At 49.3% G+C, this 22,030-nt stretch overlaps 1 protein-coding gene across 1 annotated transcript in view; it reads right to left on the reverse strand.

Annotated features, from left to right (window-relative positions):
- NRG2 (neuregulin 2) overlaps positions 1-22,030 on the reverse strand; it is an 83,609-nt gene that overhangs the window by 21,785 nt on the left and 39,794 nt on the right. The window contains 4 exon segments of the mRNA XM_017726558.1: positions 7,937-8,057; positions 18,203-18,268; positions 21,496-21,532; positions 21,535-21,616. Coding sequence (XP_017582047.1) covers positions 7,937-8,057; positions 18,203-18,268; positions 21,496-21,532; positions 21,535-21,616 — 306 coding nt within the window.

Consider the following 22,030-nt stretch of genomic DNA (forward strand, 5'->3'; position numbering starts at 1 on the left):
GTCCAGGTCCAGGTCCAGGTCCAGGTCCAGGTGCAGGTCCAGGCTCCATGCAGAAAACCTTGATTTTTAATAGTTGTACTTCATCATGGACATACACTGACCTGGCTTTGGCACTTGATTTCTTGCTGGATTTCACTGCAGTTTGGGTAGGCCTGAGCTGTGCAAAAAAACTTGTGGCATCCTCAGTGCCCATGACCGAATGTGGGTCAGCATCTGGGTTTTTGGGACCTGTGCTCACACCTCCAAGTGGGAGTGTGTTGGGCTATTTGTGCACCCCGAATTGCTCATGGAGAACTTTAGGACACAGCTCTGCATGAGGCTGCACTGAGCTCTCCAGTCATACACTTCAGTTTCTCAGTGTCCAAGTCACTTCTGAAACTGAAAATTGGACTCACTGGTCAGGCAAATATCTTTGAAAAATTGGCTCTTTTTTCTCATTCTTGGACATTCATCTTGGGGCAGAGGAACAGGAGATGTACCAGCCACACCAAGCCAGCTCCCAAGGAAAGCTCAGCCCAAGGAGTGACCATCGGATGTGGGGCCTGTTGACCTTCCCTGAAATGAAGCAGAGGAAGCTGGTGCTGGGGAGTGAAGAAGATGCCCCATTGTAAATCAAAAAGCACAACCCATGAGGCACTGGGTGGCACAGAGTCACAAAGACAGCCCTGGGGAAGCAGGACTGGAGAAACCCTTCAGAGACTGCACTGTGGCTTGAGCAAGCAGTCCAAAAGAGAAGGTGTCTTCCCAATCCTTTTTGAAGCTTATTCACCACCTCTGATAGAGTCAGGAACTTATTCACAGAGTCTTCAAGGGCATCCAGTTTAGCTTGCAACGCGCTTCCCGTCTGTCTGGGATCTGAGATTTCCTGGACATTGTGAGCACATTGAAGGGCCTCAAGGGTGCTGCTGAACGAAGCAATTGTCCCACCCACCCCAAAAAGGGGTGTTTTGGCAGAGAGGAGCTAAAACTATCTCAGGGGCACATCTGCAAGAGGTCAGCCAAGGCTGGAACTCCAGTGTGACTCAGGCTGCATGCCATTAAGGAAAGACCAAAAATTATGGGAAAACTGGCAGAAGGAAATAAAAGCCCAGAGAAAGGAATTGATAAGAAGTGAAAAAGCAAAACAAAAAGGTGCCGAAGAAGCCTTAATGCCATGACAGCTACCACGTAGCCCATCTTCAGATCTCTGCAGTCAGCCGAACGTGGGTGGGGAGAGGAGCTCTCTAGACAGAAGGCAGTAGACAACAGTCTAGGGCAGCTCAGGCTTTTCATCTTTAGTTACTCAGTGAATCAGCACTGGGAGAAGTGACAGATAAAAAGCCCCCCTGAACAAGAGCACCTTCTGTCACCTCCCAAGCTCGAGTACAAGCTGTCACGACACAATGTGCCACCCCGGCACACCTGGGCCTGGCTCCTCATAAGCAAGGCTGCAGGCAGAAGCAGTGACCAGGAGACCTTTGAGAGCATGCAGTGCTTTTGGTTCCTTTCTTTAATCTGTCTCTAACTTCTAGGCTGTTGAAGATGATTTATTATTTATCACTGTGGCCCCAGATGTGACTTCAAGGAAAGAAATTTCCAGCGTGCTTGGCACATGGGTCTTCCAGTCTGGACAGGAAGAGCAGTGGAGACCATCCCTTCTGCATTAAAATCTGCTGCCTGTGCTAAGGGCAGCGCTTCTGCAGAGAGGGATATACCTGAAAGTTAAGGCTCACTGAAGTTGAGAGCTGTGAGCTGTGATCATGGCATCCTTCTGCCTGCATGTTTGACTCAGGAGGTTCTGGCTGGCTGTCGCAGCAAAACCAAGTCCCCCCTTCTTTGGAAAACTCTTGCAGGGACTACACAGATGGTGGACTTTCCTGCAGGTATCACCTCTGGATTTATGGTGCTTTCACGGAGGCCCAATGGGTCTCTCCCCAAAGGACAAGGGAAGGGGACAAGGGTGTGTCTGTAGGAAAGGTCCTGGGGAAGTACAAGGCTGCACCAACCTCTTGCAAGACAGCACCTTGTCCCCTCTCTAGCCTGAGTGGAGACTCCCCAAACTGTCCTTGCTTAACTCCATCCCTCTGCATCTAATTGCTACCTCTGAAAATTACTTGCAAATGCCATTGATAAAACTGGTCAGGGGTTTTTCTGTCCAGATTCTGTTTTCTATTATTGCTGGAAAATGTCCAATTCTTTTAGTTTTGACCTTGAGACCTTTTATTTTTTTTTTTAAACCCCATTTTGAAAACATCCGCAAGATTCTGCTCTTGGGTTCAGGATGAATTGCAGTGAGATATTTACATGGTAACAAAAATGCAGTAAGATGATCAGTCAAAATAAAGCATCTCAGAAAGTACAAACCAAAATAGTTTGAATGACTCATTTCTATGGTGTTTGCTGGGCACTTATTTCTGAAAATTGACGAACTTCGACATTTTGCCCTGTATCACGGCAGGGCAATAATTATTGTTAATTATTATTTGCTACTATTAATTCATTATCATAGTGTTCCTGCTGGAAGCAAAGCTTTCTCTGTCCAGCTGTTGCTCTAAATCTTGCAAGGGTCGGCACATTTCCTTTGCACCCCCAGATCTTAATTAAAATATGCCAAATTCGGTAGCTCTCATAAAGCAACCCATGCTACAGAAGAACGTGAATGAGCAGGTGCTTCAAAATAACACAAAAAAGACAAGCTGTAGCAGAAGGACACAATGCACTGATGTAAGCAAATGGAAAAAAATGTTTCAAGCATGTTGCTTTTTTGTGGGAAGGGCTGAAAAAGAAGACAGTTCTGTCATTGTCCCCTGACCAGTCCCAGATGATCAGGCTCTGGAGAGCCGCAAAAGGCTTCACTCCACAAAATCACTGACGGGAAGAAAAGAAAGCAACCAGAATAAATGCAAAGGCCTTCTCCAGAGCAGCTAATCAAGGCATGTTTGCTGCAGAGTGGAGTCCAGACCTCAGGGACATCCACTGCTGGGCTCAGTGACGACAGCGGCGCGGCTCCGGCTGAGCTGTGGCAGCGCCGCAGGATCTGCGTCGTTGCCTTCACCGAGCCTTTGCTGCTGCAGGATCGGCTTCCACACTCTGAGGGGCCTCAAGGGTCTGATACGGTTACAGTGCATTGAGCAGGATGCACAGATGGGTCACTTGAACCTGAAATGGTACCTGATCTCATCACCCAAGATAAACAGCATGCAAAACCCAAGGAACGAGTCCTGGCTGGTTCAGGGGATTTGGAACAGGATGTGGAGATTTTCATCCCGGATCTTCATTTCCAAGGGCATTGCAACACCTCCCCACAGAACTGCTCGTACATCCATGGCACAGTGACGTCCTTGTGGCTGTGCAATGAGCAGCTCGTGCTGACCAAATGCCACTGGGAGGGGTGGAACAGCTCCGGATGCCACAGGGCAGCTGAGCAAACAGTGCTGCCAGCAGGACCACAGCTGTACAGGATCCCTGTGATGTTCACACCTTTGGATGGTGCACTGGGAAAGCACAGGGGAGCTGGCGGTGTGGCCAACCTTTCAGAATGATCTTTCCTTTTCCTGGGACAATGTGAAGGAAACAATACATTTGGAGGAGGTGAACATGTGATTTTGAAAGTTGGTGACTTGGATTCATCAGCTGGTTTAGAAATGATCTGTTCTCCTTTTGCTTTGTTTTGTTTTTATTCTCTCCTTGACTCTCACTTTTTGCCTGAGGTGCACCAGGCCTCTGACCTCACTCCCTCATGTGAGGCAGAGCTGTCACCCCAAGCACAGAGAGTCTGTTTATCTGTCAGCATTTGTAAATCCTCCAGTCTGATTCTTGCGAGCACAACTGGTCCAACATGACGTGGGGGTGTTGCTCTGTACTACTCTTTAAGTCTTCTGACCCCACACAAGATCCTGGCTCAGGGCAGATCACTTTGACTCCACTGGCCACATGAAAGAGACCTGAAGAGCGTTTTAGCGGGCAGAGAAGGCTCTGCAGTGATGAGACCTGACTTGCTGCTTTCTTTGGCTGGGAAGACCCCAACTGTACCTAACGTGTGCCAAGACCTAAAAGAGCATTTCTGCTCTTTGGACAGCACAGCCCTGTGGGGCACCCAGCAATAAAAGACTGGAGCAGCCTCCAACTGCTCTAAGTTGTGCCAAGGACTCTGTGGGCTCCAGGATGGAGGCAGATCCAAGAGCAGAGGCTGCCAATCATCCCAACACTGTGTTTGACTGGACACAACAAAGCAGGCACCACTGTTGTGTGTCCCAGCCCAGTGCAAGGCCTTGCTTGTGTGCATCCCTTCTGTGGCACCTTAATGTGCTCTACTCAAGTCTGTCACTGCCCTGGAGTCCAGCTCCTAAGGCCTCTCTGAGCAAAATGGTCTGGAGAAGGGTTCAGAAATTCTTCTTCTCAAGTGCTTGGAGCACAAGGGCTGCTGCATCAGTCCTGTCTGTGTGTGGCTCAGTCATTTCCCAGGTTTATGCTGAAAATTTGCAGAATATTTGAGGCAGATCCCACTTCTCTCATCTAACTTCCAGGTGGTCTGTTTGCAGAGTCAGGATAACAGCACAGATTGCTTTGTGTTCAGGTTTCCTTTGACACCAGCATGTGTAGAATTTACTTCAAATTAAGGACAAAATTATTGAAGAACATAATCCAGAAATACACCGTTTCTGAAACAGCTCCAAGTCCATTCTGGGCTCTTCCTCAGTGAAGAAAATGCTTTGTCCAAGGTGTAGCTGAAGTGTGTTGAAAAGGGAGGGAGGAAGTGGGATTACAGGCAAATACTTGTTCCTCAGGATTTAAAAGACCAGGAGGACCTGGTCCTTAGGATTTAAAAGACCACGTTTTTGGAAAGCCTGTTATAAAATAATAGTAAAAGGCCAGCTGCCAATTTAGGCAATATTTGTAGCAAATCGAGCATGAACCACATCAGGAGAAGAAATTATTTGAAAACTCATCTGCTATTTTTGGTGCAGACTGCCAGGGGGAACATCTACAGGAAGGATTTCTGTGCTTCTGGACAGCTGCGAGAACGGAACCCACTCCAGGAAGCCGATCACAGGATGGTGGCAGGCAGTGAACAAGAACACTCTAAAACTCTAGTAACTGGCATTGGAAAGGCTGGCAACATCACATGGGTGCTGGAGGGGTAGAATCCCCTGAGCATTCAGTGAGGGAGGGCTGCAAGCTGGCACAGGGGACCAGAGATCCCCCCAGGCCCTGCTGACTTATTGGAAGAGCAACATGGAAACAGCACATGGACGCTTGTTGTTCCTCGCTGGAGCTGCTCACGTGGCTCCTGTTGATCTCCAAAGCATTTGAAGAGGTTGTGAGCAGAACCTACTGATCTCCTCCATGCTCCTGGCTCAGAGGCACAGTGAGGCTGGAGGACCAAGGCTGCTGTTGCAGAGGTCAGAAATGAAGGTCGAAGCTGTATGTTTGCCTCCTTTCCTTTCTCCTCCGAGTCTGTATTGCTGCATCTTTCACAAACACAGCAGCAGATCTCCTGTCCTGGTGCAATGAGGAAGCTGTGGAATGTCAACTCTTTCTTTGCAGGCAAAGGGGAAGTCTGTTTATTCATCAGCATCTCCCCCAAGAATCACCCATGTCACTGGGAGAGCCACTTTATGGGAAACACTGTTCAGTTCAAACGCTTCTGCATCCCTCAATAACTATTATCCTTCGGAATCCAGAAACTCTAAAATTACACCACTTCAAGAGCCAGGTTTTCTTATCTTCAGTCTGTGATTTAATGATAAAAGCACCCAAGGAGAATGAACATCCAGAGATCTCCTCAAGCAGTAAGATCAGAAATGACTGTGCCGTGTGGAAGGCACTGGGTCCCCCGGGTTTCCATGAACACGGAGCCACATTTTCTGGCAGATGAACAGTGACAGTGCAGACCTTCCCAGCACCTCCTTCTGGGTAACACTTTCCTGCCCTTCCACACATGCCTGCTCAATTCCCGTCTGGTTTTAGCAATTGGTATCTTGGAACTCATGGGAAAAGGATATCATTTTACCATCTGCAAGTGAGGCTTTCAAATGAGATGAAATAATTAGGGCTGTTTCATGTGGCACGTAAAATCTTAATGGAATCCATCACTGAGCATGCCCTCTGCTCATCAGCTGTCAGAGCAGCCTGGTTGGAAGGCAGGCTGTTTCTTCATGAGGCTGGAATTACTTTGGCTAAAACAGTCTGTCTGCTGAAAGACGTTTGACACCTACCACAGTATTCTTCTCTAGGCAAAGGTGATTCTTCTGTACGGCAGGATTTCAGGTAACTCTTGTTGTAATGGAAAATTGATCCGATTTGAATCTTGATCTGGATTTAAGTTCTTTCCAAAAGAAACAGCCTTGAAGTCTATGCTTCTGGCATGACCACTTTGCTCACAGATAGAGATGTTGATTCACACCCTCCTCCAGACTTCAAGGGTTTAGCCCTTCCCAGAATGGAAAGACTGGAACTGCTGGGGCTTCCTGGGCTACAGCTACACCAGAATAGTGGCTGTGACTTTATCAGCAATATGGGGCTTCCCCCATGTTTCCTGTGGGGAACACTGACAAGATGATCCGGGTGCCACCAGGAAGCCAATGGCAGGGACAACTACACTAAAGCACAGGGCTGTGGGGACAGGGGCTGCTCCCGCTCCTCGCACATGGCAAACGTGGAAGCCACAGCTTCTGGTGTCTGTCCTACCCAGCTCTTTCTGTGTCTAAGGGGCAAGTCTGGGAGAACTGGGAGATGCTCCTTCCCCCACAGCTGACCCTGCACTGCAGAGCAAGAGCACAAGAGCCCAGCAGGATACGTTTCCAGATGGCCTTTTCTGCTGCTCCCTGCCAAAACAATGGAGTACTGGGAGAAGGAAGGAGTTGTGCTCAGTGTGATCCAGCCCACAGGCTTTCCACAGGGGTGAGGGTTCAGTTCAGGTGCATCCTCCAAGGCCTGAGGAGCTGAGGTGCCTGATGAGCATCACATCCTGCAGTGCTGCTGGGCTGACATCCATTGTCGTAAAGACCTTTGGCTGTGTCTCCACTGAGAGGTCTCTGGGCTCCAAAGGGAGAAAATTGTCAGCTCTGGGCTTCTCCAAGCTGGGCAGTGATGCCTGGGTCACCAGGTGAGCTCAGAAGAGGATTCCATCTGCTCAGTGGATGCACACCCAGGGCACTCCCTCCTGCTGACTGTGCAGGAGCCCAGGGGCACATACAGGTGTGCTCTGGGTGCCTGCACCTCCAGCACTGGCAGTCAGACTGCACAGCTTATCCACAGGCACTATTAGGCTTGGGGGGTGAGGTGTGAGGTGCTATTGGGCTTTCTGGCTGTGAGCCAGGGGTGAAAAAGTCTCACATCCCATTCCACATCCCTCAGGCTGTGCAGCCCCACTGCAAACCCTTCAAAGCCGTTCATTTTAAGGATAACTTAGTACATGTCTCTGTTTTTTATTGTGGGTTTGAAGGAGGAAACAAACATCCCACAGTGGCTACAAAGCTGCACAGAGAGGGGAACAGCTGGGTGTTAACCCTGGGCCCATGAGGTACAGGAGAGGTCGGGGCAGGTCTCAGCAAGGGACCCCTCCAGTAAAGGGGGAGGGAGGAGGCTGTGCCCTGGGAAGGTCCCCCTGACTGGAGGGCAGAACGTGTCAGCTCAGGGAGAGCAAAAGGGACCCAAATTTCCCTGAAGCTGCAGAGGAGAAAGGGGAAAAAGGGAAAAGAAACAGCCAGGACAAACATATTCTTAGAGGGAGAAAAGCCAGGAAAAGTGAGCAGTGACACGCACACAAAAAAGGAAAATACGAATCCTTGTCCCCCACCCTTGCCCCTCTAGTGCCCCTTTCTGAACCTGCACAGCTCAACCTGCAATTGCCAGGAGAACTTCAGAGCTCCCCCCCACTCTGGCAGTTGCACAAAGGTCTCCTCTCCCTCAGCCAAGGAATTTCCATATTGACACAAGAACTCCACTCACTTACTTGCACGACAGCTGATTAATCCCCTCGATGTAGTAGCACACCCCTCCATTGACACAATAGGACTTGGCTGTTTCGTTGCATTTTCTGGCATGCCCGGACCAGGAGGAGAGAGTTGTGGTTACTGCAGGGGAAAACAAAAACACACACAAAAAGGATATATTATTATTTCCTTTGTTGGGCAATTCTGCTTCCTTAGATGATTTTCTACAAGTTCATTTGCCAAAGTAAAAACCCCAGAACTACAAACCTCAGCCTGCGCCTTTAGACCCACCTTCAGGTCCTGGGGCTGCAACTTGACCCTTCCTTTCCCAGCAAAAGGGGCCAAGTGAGTGAAGAGTTGAAGACTCATCTTCCTCTAAGCAGCCAGCATGTAGAACAAGATCATTTTTTTGGCAAGCTGTAGGGAAGTGCCCCTTTCCCGCTGTCCTTGCCCCCTGTCATGCTCGGAACGCTGTGCCAGCAGGCAAGCAGGAGGTCAGGAAGAAGAGGAGCTGAGGAGTCACAGAGCCACAGTGACGTGCTGCTGAGGCCTGACTACACCAGGACACTGGACCCAGATCCAGAGGTACTGCAGGGGACTTGGCATTGCTCCTCACCTCTGTCAGGGAATGAGTTTCCAGAGCCAGGAGCAGGCCTGGCACAAGCAAGAGCAGCTCCATCTGTCCCTCCCTGCTCCTGAGCGTTGCTGTGTGCTGCCACAACAGGGCTGCCCCAGCAGACCCAGCAGAAGTCAGCCAGCCCCAGCTCGTGCTATGAGGGAGGCAGCCAGCATGACTCAAGTTCCTGGGATACAGGTGCTTCTCCAAATCTAAACTTCTTTCTAGAGAAAAGCTTTACAGTCCTGTAAGCTACAAGAAAACCTGAAGGTAGTCTGCAGAATTTCACTGTAATTCCTGTGTCTGAGAGACTCAGATAAACTTACAGCCCAAAGCAGAGTCTCCAAAGGTAAAACAAAGGCTTCTAGCAAGGAAAATACCTGTTGTTAGAGCACTGATACAGGTTACAGAAGGTGAGCAGCTTTGGGGAATACAGACCCATCTTCACATAACTCAAAGAAGGGCTGGGCACTCAAAAGCATGAATTTGTTACAATTGAGCTCTTAATCTCATTAAAAATAGTTGCCTTTCCTAGACTACCCACCTTGCTCAGACCCTATCACAATTACACCTCCAGCAGTGTGGCTAGTACCTCCTTTGCAGCACCTTGTATGCTGTAGTCACGGCTTCTGAGGAGATACTCTCTTCCATCCTGTTTTCCAAAGCGTGAACAAGCCTCATGGAGAGGTTAGTGACACCATCCCTGAGACTGAACTCCTCACTGACACAGGATTCGAGGAAGAAAGCTGGAACCAGAGCCAGGCAGGAGCCAGTCAGAGACACAGAAGGAGCAGCAGGGCAAGCTGTGGCCTGTCCCAGAGGGAGCCAGGGCTGCTCCCCACTCCTTGGCACCCTCTGTGCTCATCCCACCTCTGCAGGGGCTCCGAGGCTGCCTCTGGCTGCAGCCCGCACGCCAGAGCCAAGGGCTGTATTCCCATGAAGCTGTGGCTCCCAGAGGGAGCCAGGGCTGCTCCCCACTCCTTGGCACCCTCTGTGCTCATCCCACCTCTGCCGGGGCTCCGAGGCTGCCTCTGGCTGCAGCCCGCACGCCAGAGCCAAGGGCTGTATTCCCATGATCCAGCTCCAGCCCAGCACCTGCTGGGAACATCCAGGCTCTCCCAGGCAAAGGAGGGCTCCCAGCACCTCTCACATGTGGGTGATGCTTGGCACACGAGCAAGCAGACAAGTTTGTTCTGGCTCTCATGCTTTTGGGTCTCTCTGCCTGCGTGGAGTCCATGGCTCTCCGAAGGAGGAGTTTCCCGCTGGGCTGTGCCCAGGTGGAGCAGCCCACGCTGTTACCTGTGCATGGCTCAGGGCAGGGCCAAGCTCCCTGCTCAGTTTGTTTGAACCATGCATTGTCCTGTCCATTGTCTTCCATTCCCATAAGGAAGTGGACGCCTCCCACTGCCTGACAGGCCGGGGTTGTGCACGGAGCAGAGCTATTTCCATGCTTTGCCTTGAATAACCATTGCCTCTGGCTCTGTCTTTCGCAGCTATCCAGGGCACAGCAAGATGTCCCAAAGTGCTCTGCAAACGAGACTTGGAAAACACTCCAGCAAAGACCCGAAATGCTCACAGCCCTGAGACAGCAGCTGCTCCCTGAGGGCACGTCCTGCCAGCCAGCTGGGAGCCAAATGTGGACAGCAAGCAGAGTGCACACACTGGAGTGGTGGAGCAGAGGATGGTTCAACCAAGCTTCCAATGAAACTCTTGCAAAAATCTGAAAACTCCCAAACTTCTGCTGGAAATTCAGCACTCCCTTCCAGTTAAGATTAATGGTAACTAAAAGCCAAAGCCATTATGAGTCTGTGTAATTTATCTGGGGAATGCAGACTCATTATACAGACAAGGCTTTATAATTTATACCTTTACAAGATAGTAGCACATTTCTATTCAGAAGAGGAGAGCTTTGGGTCTCCAGTAAGTGTGGATCTCTGCAAGTGTACCATCAGATCAGGGAGCACTGAAACTTCATCAACCAAAGCGCTGGTGCAAATTGGAAGGCACATGGATTAAGAGCAAGCACATGCTGCAGGGAGCTGTCACCCCTGCAACCATCAAATACACCACTTGGTAGCAAGCAAAACGATCCATCTGGCAAAGTCTCGCATCATAAACCCTACAGGAAATTATTCTGGAGCAAGCCCTGCCACAGCAAGAGAGGGGCAGAGAGGGAGAACTGAAAACAGAGCCCAGAAACCTCCCCAGAGGAAACCCCCCCTAGATAAGAAGACACCCAGCCCACCGAGAAGGGTGGATGGGAAGATGCAGTGCTGTGTGGTGTGATACCAGGGTGGATTACAGTGCTCATCAGCCAGAGATTGAATGGGATCTTCATCCCATAGAAACAGTTTTGTCCCTTTTAAACAGATAAAAAAGAGCCTGACATGATTGAGGCTGGGGCATGTTGGCCACTTCTAGGGGACAGCTGTCAGTAGAGCTGTGCCTGTCAGGAGAATGCATGGCTGATCACCTCTGCTAGAAGCACCTTGCAAATGTCATTATCCTTTAAACCCTGTTTCCTGCAAGTGCCTTGCCTTTTATCCCAAAGAAGCACAAAGTGTTTTAAAACTGACTCATGGAATCATATTACTACGGTCCATTTGTCAGCGCAGAGATGTGGCAAAGGCCACAGAGAGAGGCAGTTCCCTGAAGAGAGAAGAGAGCATTAGGAAATGAGGCCATTTTAGACTAAAAGCTGAGCACTACTGGGCAAGCCAAAGCCCTGCCTTGCCCCCAACAGTGGCAAAACTGAAGAAAGAAGATCAGCATGAGCACACAATGATAATCTTCCTTAGGCCACCCAGGACGGGGGGCTCAGAGACACCCCAAGACAGCCACAGTGTCCTTACATTTAGTGGCCTTTGCTGGATTCTTCCAGCAACACGTTTAGTTGCTGTTTGAACAAATCTAATCTTGTAGCATCCACAATATTTGCGACAAGAGCTCCAGTGCTACGCACACAGCGTGCAAGGGCACATCTCCATTCAATTCTTTTAACCTGCCCTTTTCTGCCTCTTGAGTTAGAAAAAACGGGTCATTATCCCCACTTGTTTCCCCTGTGCCACCTGTGGCATTACAGGCACAGCCAGCATCTCCTTTCCTAGCTGGGAATCTCTTTGTGTTCCTTTTTTGGGTCATCCCTGGTTCTGGTTTTCTCTTTGGAAATAGCAAGACCATACGTCACACATGGTATTTATGGGATATCTATTCCAGTTACAGGAATTCCTGATGTTCTTATTGAGGTTTGATACACTGAGTACAGATCTTTATCTCTTATAACCCTGAAATCTCACTGCTGTGTGGTAACGCATAGTCTAGAGCCTTCCAAGGTGCCTGATCACCCTGGGATGTTGCTGCAACTGGGACTTCACATTCATGATAGCAACTATTTAGGGAGCAAGGAAGGAGAGACGTGCCACGCTCTAGTGGGAGGACAAAGGGAAGCAAAATGTCTCACTTAGAAAATGTTAACTGTGCCTGGCCTGAAACGTGGCCCTCTGACACCCTGTGGCTGCAGATCACACATGAGCACCTCAAAGCATGATGCCAAAGGAGATTTCAGTGGGTTTCCACCTCATTAGTGGGAGAATTAACCCAGATTCACAAGTTACTTGGTGTTTAGCTCTATTCCCCATCAGCCTGGGCCACTGCAAGTACTTTAACAACTACATGCCTGGTCCAGAGTCATCTGCACTGGGATGTCTGACGCTGGTATAGGGAACCTCACACACAGTTCATTTACAGCCATGCAGGTACTCTCACCTCTGTGCCAAACACTACACAGCTGTGCCTGGTGATCCAGAAATTACTCCCCACAGCTATTTCACATTAACTGCTGCACAGTACCCAGCACATTTTACCCCCCCTTGGCTGGTTGGTTGGCAGAATAAGTCCTTCATTCAGCCTCCAACACAACTCCATCTATCCCAAATGGCTTGGAAAGTTGTAAAGCTGCTGAGATAAGTGGAGAACTGAATAAGCAAGGGAGCAGTTTTTGGGTGGTAGCAGGGCGGAACAGGACTCATGGAGGCAGTGGGATGTGATGAGGGGGTTGTGCAGTAACACCAGTCATGCACTAACAGCCTCCCCAGGTACTTCCACAAATTAAAAGCGGAAAACAAGGAGTGTGCACGAGGCAAGCTATGGAAAGCAAGTGGTGGCATTTCCTTTTGACCAGAGGGAATGAGCAAGGCACCCCTGAGACACACAGTGGCAACCTGGTCAGAAAGCCCCTGCAGGGTGAGAGAAGGGCTGGAGCAGCTCACCCATCAGCAGGTCAGATCCCCAGCTGGTCTTCAGTCCCAGGACTGAGAACAAAGCTGAAGGGAGGAGGTGAGGACAAAGGAGACAGGGGAATAAGGAGGTGAAGAAAAGAGGGGAGTAAGAAAGTGAGGACAGGGAAAAAAGAGGAGGAAAGACGTGAGGACAGGGAAAAGAAGGCTGCCTCTTGATGATGTGTTTGTGAATGATCTGCAGCCACGTTTTATTGTTGCTGCCCCAGCCAGTGAGGACAGAGCAGCATAAACACACGAGAGAGTCACAGCACTGGAGTCATTCAGAGAGTCTGTTTTCCACCACACGCCTCAGTTACTCTGGACTATCATCAATGACAGGGCAACAGAGAAGAGAGCCAGGGACAGTGACTCTGCTGGGTGGACTTCCCCTCCCACAACCCATCTACGCAGAAAGGCCATTAATGATTGTGCAGGGATTCTTACACAATTCCTGCCGTGCACGTCATTTAACCTTTGCAGGTAGCTCACCAGCCTGTTCTCAGAAGTCTGGTGAAATACTCCCCCTGCAAAGAGTTAATTAATGCAGCTTGGACTATAAATTATTGTTAATTTTTCACGAACTACAGCTACTGTCGAGGAGAGCAGGGAGACAGCGATAGCTTCGCCACTCCTTTTCTTCTTTATAAATAGCTGTGGCTGGTGGGTTCATAGAGTACAGACACTTTATTCTCTCAATATTTAGACATTCAGTTAGACAGATGAACTCAGCTGGTTGGGGAGTGTATACAGATTACCTGCTCTGTATATGCCTCGTGTACTTACTGATAAAACACAGAATTGCTGAGGTTCCCCTCAACAGAGTTCATCCAACTACTTGTTAGAAGAACATGGATGAGAAGGTGTCTGGCCAAGATATTTCTTGTTGTAGCACTGTAATCCTGGCACGAGCCACACTAAATCCATGATTTACACTGATTAACACATGGAGGGGCTGGTGATCCTCACCATTCCCTCTGTGGCAGATTTCTGTGTGTCTGATACAACACCTCCTCTCGCAATAAACCTGAGCAGAGTCTGGATGCTGCCTGCTGCTCTCTGTACATGAAATCAGAAGGGCCTGTGCACACTGGGGCTTGCCTGACAGCAGACTGGGGACTCTGGAGGTCATAAAAATTCTGCTCCTGTGTGTTTATTCATTTGGAAATGACCGAATATTTACCCTGCTTTTTACTGAAATAGATCCTGCTGGAATCATGTTTCCAGTTCTGGAGGGGATCATTAGGATCAATAGTTGCAGACTAGGAGTTCATCCCAAGATACAAACACCAGACCGCAAGACTCTCATCATGGAGCATCAGATGCCACTGATCAAAACAGCACAGGTTGCATTCCTCACCTCTCCCATCTGCACTGTTCAGGGGTTTCACTAAGAAACAAGTTTAAAGGTTTCTGAGCACTCAGGGGCTGCCTGTTTCCATGGGACAGCCAGTAACTGCAGGGCCAAAGTCCTGTGTTACTGTCAAGCTTCAAGTTACACCTCTAGAATGATCTCTCCAGCTTTATGAGGGAGCCCTTCCTATGCTCTTCTCTACCAGAGGGGTCTGAAATGCACACTACAGCAGTGCAGCATTTCATTTTCCCAAATCCCCATCATCAACTGTAATAGCAGCAACATGATACTTCAATGAGGGGATTTGTTCAGCAACCTAAAAATCCTTTTGCAGAGCCAATGCCAGCGTGAAAGCTTCGCAAGCAAGGCAGCTGAAGCCCAAGAAGTGAAGCAACACACCAGGATCCCAGGATGGAGCCAGAAGAGCAGATCCCCTGGTCCACAGCCCAGCTCTGAAGGCTGGGCTCAGCCTCAGTGCTCCCAGGGGACATCAGCTCCCACCCCACACTTCATCCTGCCCCTCTTTGCCTTTAGAGTCACTGCCTGTCCTTACACCACACCTCGAGTAGTAGCTGTGTGACTACTTAAAAAATACACAGTGTGCAGAATGAGCAGTGGGCAGGATCTGGCAGCTGCCAGGCACCACACAGCTCCCTGCAGACTGGCAGTGAGATCCCCACATTCACCTCAAGGTTCCGTGCCTGCGTGCGTGCAGGTTCCGCTCAATTACGACCACACCTCCAGCAAAGGGGTTTAAATTATCTGAGCAAAGACCACGCCAGGACTTATTTTTAGTCTAATATTGAAAACTGCTCTGTTCACATGGCCAGACTTGTGTCTGTTCTTGTCCATGCTCTGGGCTGGCTGGACACCCTTCAACTCCAAACCCAGAGCACCCTGCTCACGTTTGCAGCACTGGGAGCTCCAGGAGAGCTCAGTGGCCTCAGGCTGGAGGGGCTGGGGACTGACCAGCCAACTCACAGGCAGGTCTGCCATGGTCACCCAGTAAAGGCCATGCCAGACTGGATTTGAGAGCAGGTTTGGGGGGATTGGTTGAACTACAACTACGTGGCACATGTTTCTGTGGGGTGTGTGACTCACAAACCACAGCGCAGCTATTGCAACCATGCAAGTCCTTCAGGCCAAGCTCACCTGGCAGAGACAAAGTGAGGAGAACATTTCCAACAGCCAGCCATGCTAGGCATCAGGGAAGGTATTAAACTGGAGAGGGATTGCCTCAATGAGTCTACAAACCTCATCCAATGGCATCACCCAGATGACAGCTATGAAATCTGTGGACCCCAACCGGTGTGTGGAGAGTTGGACTTAACTGGAGAAAAAAGGACTCTTTCATCTACCTTTCCCACAGGGGTCTCTAGAGGGACTCTGGGGAGGGCTTGTGATCCCCAGCAGATGAAATAAAGGCCCCAAAACTAAACCCAGAGAGCCCAGCTTTCTTCCAGGTGCTTCATATTACCCCCAACCCTCTTGTTCTCAGCACAACTCAGCACTGCTTCTTCTGCTCTTTCTCCCCGTTTCACCTTCTCCCGCGATCCCGAGCCTCTCTGTGCTGCAGAGCACCCTCAGCCAGGGGCACTGGCAGCCCACACAGGCTGATAAAGCAGTCACCAGGCACTCACCCAGCTACAGAGCGAGCCAAGAGCACGAGCAGGGTCCGGGTGAGCAGCTGCAATGATCCACATGTTGGTTTAGAGCACCTGCCCACCACTGGCACATCCTCCTGTATCCTGACGTCCAAACCACACTTCCTCCACCTGGCCTGTGTTCTCTCCCTACCCTCAGGACTTCACCTGCTTGTTGAAGCCAAGGGAAGGAACTAGAGGAGAACTCAACAGCAGAAAGCAAGCACAAGGGATTGCCTGACCTTCTCAGGGATTTCAAACATTATCTTACCTTTTTAAAATGAAACTTTGAGAGCGTTTTACTATCTTTGTCCTGCATAAGCCTTCCACCTCAGAATGCTCTCCAGATTGCTTTGACCCTTCTTCCAGTTCTGCCTCCATCAGAATTCTTCTAAGTGTTGACACTGGTTCCTATCCTGTTTACCCAACTTGTCATAGCCACAGACTCCTGAACCGTGTTTAGCTGCCTCACGCTGCACCATGACAGGATCATGTTACCATTTCAAGTTCTCTGGATGTTGAAATGAGCATAAAGGACCTTTCTCTGTGTGTGCATTGGGGCACATGATCAAGTTACCACATCCCTGCAAGTTCCTGCCTGTGAGCTGAGCCTCTGTGACCACCCAGCTGCACAACCAAGACAAGCACAAAGTGTCTTATTTAACACGTTTTCACCATGAATGAGGCTACTGCACCACTGAATGAAGCTGAGTGGTGCCTCATGCCATTCACACACCAGCTACTGGGGGAACCAGTGTCTAAAATCCAGCAAGGGATTTACAAGATTTCAGTGAAACAACAAAGGTGGGACAACCCACAGGTGACTCTGAACACGGATATTGAAAAGAAATGCAAGACTTTTACGGGAATGAGATACTTGTCTGCTCTCCAGATCATCCCACCTCACATCTTCATCATCTCCCCATATGCTGTACACACGTGCAATTCTATGATACAACATCAATCACCATAAAAATCAGAGAGACTCTGAGTTATTCAGGTGACACTTGGGAGATACTGCAAAAAAAGGCATGTGAAGGAAAAAGTGAGTTACAGCTTTAACTCTGGAGACTTTGCCATCTCTTCCCATCGTTAGAAAAAAAACCCAGACAGTGATGATGCATCCACAGAGGAAAGAAGTTTCCCAAAAGGGGAAATTTCTGTGTTTCCTTTCTGAGATTTGGCTTTTAAGAAAATAGCATTTCTCTAATATGATGCAAAGAAGTAGCATGGATCTCTTCTGGTGAAAACAAAGGAAAAATCCTGGGGAAGGATGGTGTGGCCATGGCATTAATGATGCTGTATCTCAGGTTGGTGTCTCTAGTGCAGTCCAAGGCTAAGCACTACACAAGAGCACATTTTAAGTGCAGTTTTCTAATCAGAAAAGCTTTTAAAGAACACCTTACCAGTGCCTGCTGTGGCTGCAATCAGATTTCCTTTAAAATCATAAAAGACTGAGCTTTCAAAGGAGGAAACATCCCCATAAAATCTGCAGAGCAGAATCACCAACAGTGAGGCACAGTCAGCTGTGCTCTCAGCTCTGGGCATCTGCAGCTGGGATGGAAACACAGCACGGATCTCAAAATCCCTGCCTGGTCCTGGCTTCCCAGGGGTTTGGCCAGGACTCTGGTGGGCTCCCACTGAGGACAGACCCCCCTGACACAGACATAACATCCTCCACCAGAAATTGATGAGCCAACCTCCAGGCCCTGGGATTCTAATCTACGCTTGTATCCGTTCCTTGGTTTTTATTGCTCTGTGCCCATTTTCTACTGCTTTTGGGACAGCTGAATAGGAGGGAATGCTAAAAAGCATTTCAGCCACACTAAATCAAATTAAACATTTGGGGAAATCTGGTTTTGCTTTCTGGAGACTCAGAAAAAGTGGGATGGCAGGGCATGGATGGATTTTCTGCAACTTTCTTATTACCTATGCTTAGAAGACTCGTGTCTTTTTTCTTGTCCTTGCTACAACCTGTTTTGGTTTTATCAACTATCCTCAAAAAAAAAAAAAACAAACCCAAACCCACAGCAATTTAAGAAACCCCTGTTAAATCAAAGGCCATAACAAGCACATCTTGCAAGTATCAATAACTCCATGTACTGAAAGAGCTGGGAATGCCTAAACTTCAGTTGCAATTTCAAGTAGCATGTTCTTTGAGCTGCCATTGCAATAGTTATCAAATTCTCCCTCTCCAAGATAGACACCAGCAATATAAATCAGATTTTTTTTTTTAAGATCTAGGAAAAGAAAGATCAGTGGCTTTGGGAAAAATCAGACAGAAGGAGTGATTAAAGAAGATTCCAGGAGGCAATAAAGCATTTATACAAAATGTCTCATAATAACAAACAAATTAGGGGAAAGCAGCTGTATGGGGGGAGAGGGGGAGAGGTACTTACACTCTTCTTCCATAACAACTATTTTAGTTTCTGAGGCTGGTAAGACTTGTGGTGCTTTCGTTGTTCCTGGGAAAATTAAGGTAAGAAAGTAGTGAACAAAATATCTCTTTTGAGCAGAGCAGGGTGGGCTTAGGTACTGTGGGGAGGAGCAGAGGGGCAGGTGCTGCTGGGGGGCACAGACTGGGGGCTGTCAAGGTGTTAGTCCTGGTTTAGGGCAGGGGATTGGGGGGACAGAGTCAGGACAAGGAGTGTCCCTGCAGGGCATGGCACAGGGCACGATGTCCCCCTCGCTGTGAAGGGCCTCCTGTCATGACAAAGAGGCAGAAATGGCTCAGGGTCCACCTGGCAGGAGATGAGCAAAACTGCAGGAGGTTTTCGTAGTCCTGATGGCCACAAGAGCGCAAAGATGGGATGGCAGGACATGACAGTGGGAAAAAACGTGGAGTTTAAGAAAAGGTGGGATTTTCTGAAGAGCCTCCATCCCACGGGTACGTGAAGATCTGCAGCACAAACTGATGCTCCTACAAGAGGTGGAGGGACATGGAACAGACGGTGGCCATGGTCCCAGGCAGTAGGGGAGACAAGCACAGGTGCTGATTTCCTCTTTCTTAACCAGGATACTGGAATGCCCACAGACACCAGCTCCATTCAAACCCGCTGGCAGCACCAGCACCTTTGGAGAAGTCCCTCAGGCCCTCTGGATGCACAAAGGAGAAAGCCCCAGGAGCCTGGGCTGGGAGTGCAGTGCCAGTCAGAGACAGGGGTGAGACCACCACAAAAGCTAGAAGCAGAAAGAATTTTTTGCACAACTTGATTTTTTCTGCAGTGTTTAATAAGGGGCAGGGCAGTTGAGGAGATGTGTAGAAATTATCTGAGGAGAAAAAAGAGTCTGGAACAGTCACATCTCACCTGTGTCCTCATGGCCATGTGATATCCACATTAGACTACTCAATGAAGAGAACTGGGAAATGGGACATTTTTCTAAGAAAGCATCTAATTTACTTCAAAGTCATAAAAATCTGCAATACAACCAAAGCACAGCATATTTTGACTAAGCCCAGAAGCATTTCCACAGAAATTAACACCCTCACGAAGTTTCTCAGTGCAAAAACATTTATTTCTGAGCTGGGAGTTTTGTGGAAATACTGGAATTGTAGAGGAAGGATGAGGTGAGGCTTTGGCTGATGGGCATTTTCTAAGTGCCAAGGGGTCTCTGCTCTGCAGCCATTCCCTCTTTCTCTCTAAAGATGTGGTGGTTTTGGTGACTTGCAACAGACCTGTATGGCTGAAAAGCTGCTTTTCTGAAACTGGCAAGTGGTTTTGGAATAGAGCAAAGAGCACTTTGCCATGGAAGCCACAACAGGATCAGTGCTAGGGAGCCTGGGGAAGAAAAAACAGGAGACAACACACGTATGGATTCCGATGCCCTGATGAGTTTTCTACTGAAAGGTATCACAGAGGAAGGGAGCTTGCAGAAGTGAGGAAAGCTGTCGAGACCCCAAGAAAACCCAGCAGTAAGGGAAGAGGAATACTCCAGGACAGCACGTGTCTGCATACTGGGGAAGGCTGCTTAACTCTGGGTAGCTCCAGGGGAGAGAGGAAAAAAGAGTGCAGAGGGGTGACAGGGCTGCCAAAGCCTCCAGGGATCACCATCACCTGGGCTACCTTTGCAGGGGGCTACAGCTGGCACTGCTGTCCTGGCAGGTGGTCTGCAAACAGCAGCAAGGTGCATGGGCAGCTGAGCAGCAAGCCAGGGGCAGGCTGGCGAGGCAGCTGAGAACATGGATTCATCCAGGCAGGGCATCCACCAGATTCACAGCACCCTGCAGCGGGATCTCTGTGTGTCTTTCATGGTTTTTCAGGTCTTAACACATTTCTGAGCACCTCAGGTGTGAATCCATCCCTGCTGTGAGTGGTCCTTGCCACACAGCGTGGCTTCCTGAGGCGGGAGAGCTGAACCCTGACATGCGCTGCCTTCTCTGCCTGCAGGAAGGGGCAGCTGGAGGTTGCAGTGGCCAGATGTGCATTCACCTGTTGTGCAGATGTGCATTCACCTGTTGTGCAGATGTGCATTCACCTGGTGTGCAGATGTGCATTCACCTGGTGTGCAGGTCAGAGCCCTGCAGCAGGCACTGCTCAGCCACACTCCTCCTCTGGCGAGAGGGGTGCTGGTGATGGGGAAGGGGCAGCAGAGGAGGCAGACAGGGCTCTGATGGCTGCTCACAGGGAAGGGAGGTTGCACATGCAGCTCCCATCAAACAGGAGCAGTTTATGTGGCGTGGGACAGCCCGAGCGTGAGTCAAGGAAAAAAAGGAGAGCACTGCCTCAGTTTCTTACTCGGGACACCCCTCCTATCACAATCGGAAATAGACCCAGCAGAGCAGCAGGGCTGAGCTCACAGACATGGAGGATGAAGGCAGGGAGGTGTGAGCACGGACGGCTTTCCTCCAGACTCTGCAAGCACTGGGATTGAACAGGCAGGATAACTGAGGGGGAGGCTGTGTGACGCTGCAGCTTCACGGAACAAAAGATTCAGGATGGCAAACAGGCTGAGGGTAACAGAGAAAATACTGCCAGAAAGCAGCAGGAGAAAGCTACCTTCCCTCACACTGGGATAAGGCTGGTGAGAGAACAAAAAACTGGATCCCAGCAAAGGGCTGCAGAGCCCAGAGCCAGAGCCCAGCGCTCAAAGCCCAGGCTGCCACAGTGCCTGTTGTGAATGGCAGGAGGAAGAGCTTAGGAAATACAGTCATCCCCTCCCTAGCTGTGCCCTCCCAGCTTCTGGCAGTCACTGTAGGGACTTTCTGAGCCGGAGGGTGCATCCAAACCATCATGTTAAGCAATATAATTATTATGACCAAGATAATAATAAAACCACCTAAACTCAGACTCCATCCGCTGAGCTCTAAGAGATGGAGCACACATTCTAGGATGAAAACCAGAAGCAACTTCACTCATCACAAAGCTATGGTCTGATTACTTGTCTTCTGGTGAGTTTTGCTTCTCAGAAATTCTTTAAAAAATGAAAACATCAAGCCCACCAGCTTTCTTTCCTCCTTACCCCTTTTTAAAAAAATACATAGACTGTAAGTTTATTTAAAATGTAAATTAACCACATTGCCAGTGACAGATAACAAAGATAAACATTTATGCTAAGCTGCATTTTTCTTATCTCCCAAGATTGTTTTACTCGATCTCCTGAAAGCATGAAACAAAATACAAGACAGACCATGTGCAGAACCTTTCTGTGGAATGGCAGACAGCTCGAGACATTTGCTGGCTTCTTCACTTACCACTTTTCACTTTCAGGCTGCCTTTTGCGGTGTCTTTTTCCCTAAAACGTTCTCCGCTTCGCAGCTGTACTCCCCAGCATCTTCAAGCTTCACCTTGTTGAACTGCAGTCTGGAAATCTTTCTGTTGAAAAGTACAGCAGACATTTCTTACTCGATTGCTGACCAACCTCATGAAGTGACAACCATTCCTGGCCCTGGGATGCTGCCTGGAGGGTCACCCCTGCTTGACAGGATGGGCTGCCTGACTTTGCAGGCTGAATAGGCACTCAAGCCTGGACAGGATTTGGACAAGTCCCTTCCCAGGATTTTCTAGGGGAACATCTGCCTCTGAACCCACTGCTCTGAGCATGGTGCATGGTTTGGTCTGACACCTGCTCTCATTCACAGAAAGGCTTGTGAGGGCTTGAGGCCAAGAGTCCCAGCACCCCAGCACAGGCTTTCCACACTGGAAAACAGCCACTTTACTGATGGACACTGGGATCTGCCTGCCAGATGGAGATGTGGAGAGGAGATGCCTGTTCTGCACCTTCCTCAG

The sequence above is a fragment of the Corvus brachyrhynchos genome, unplaced genomic scaffold (genome assembly GCF_000691975.1).
Source record: "Corvus brachyrhynchos isolate BGI_N302 unplaced genomic scaffold, ASM69197v1 scaffold262, whole genome shotgun sequence".
In the NCBI taxonomy this organism is placed as follows: domain Eukaryota; kingdom Metazoa; phylum Chordata; class Aves; order Passeriformes; family Corvidae; genus Corvus; species Corvus brachyrhynchos.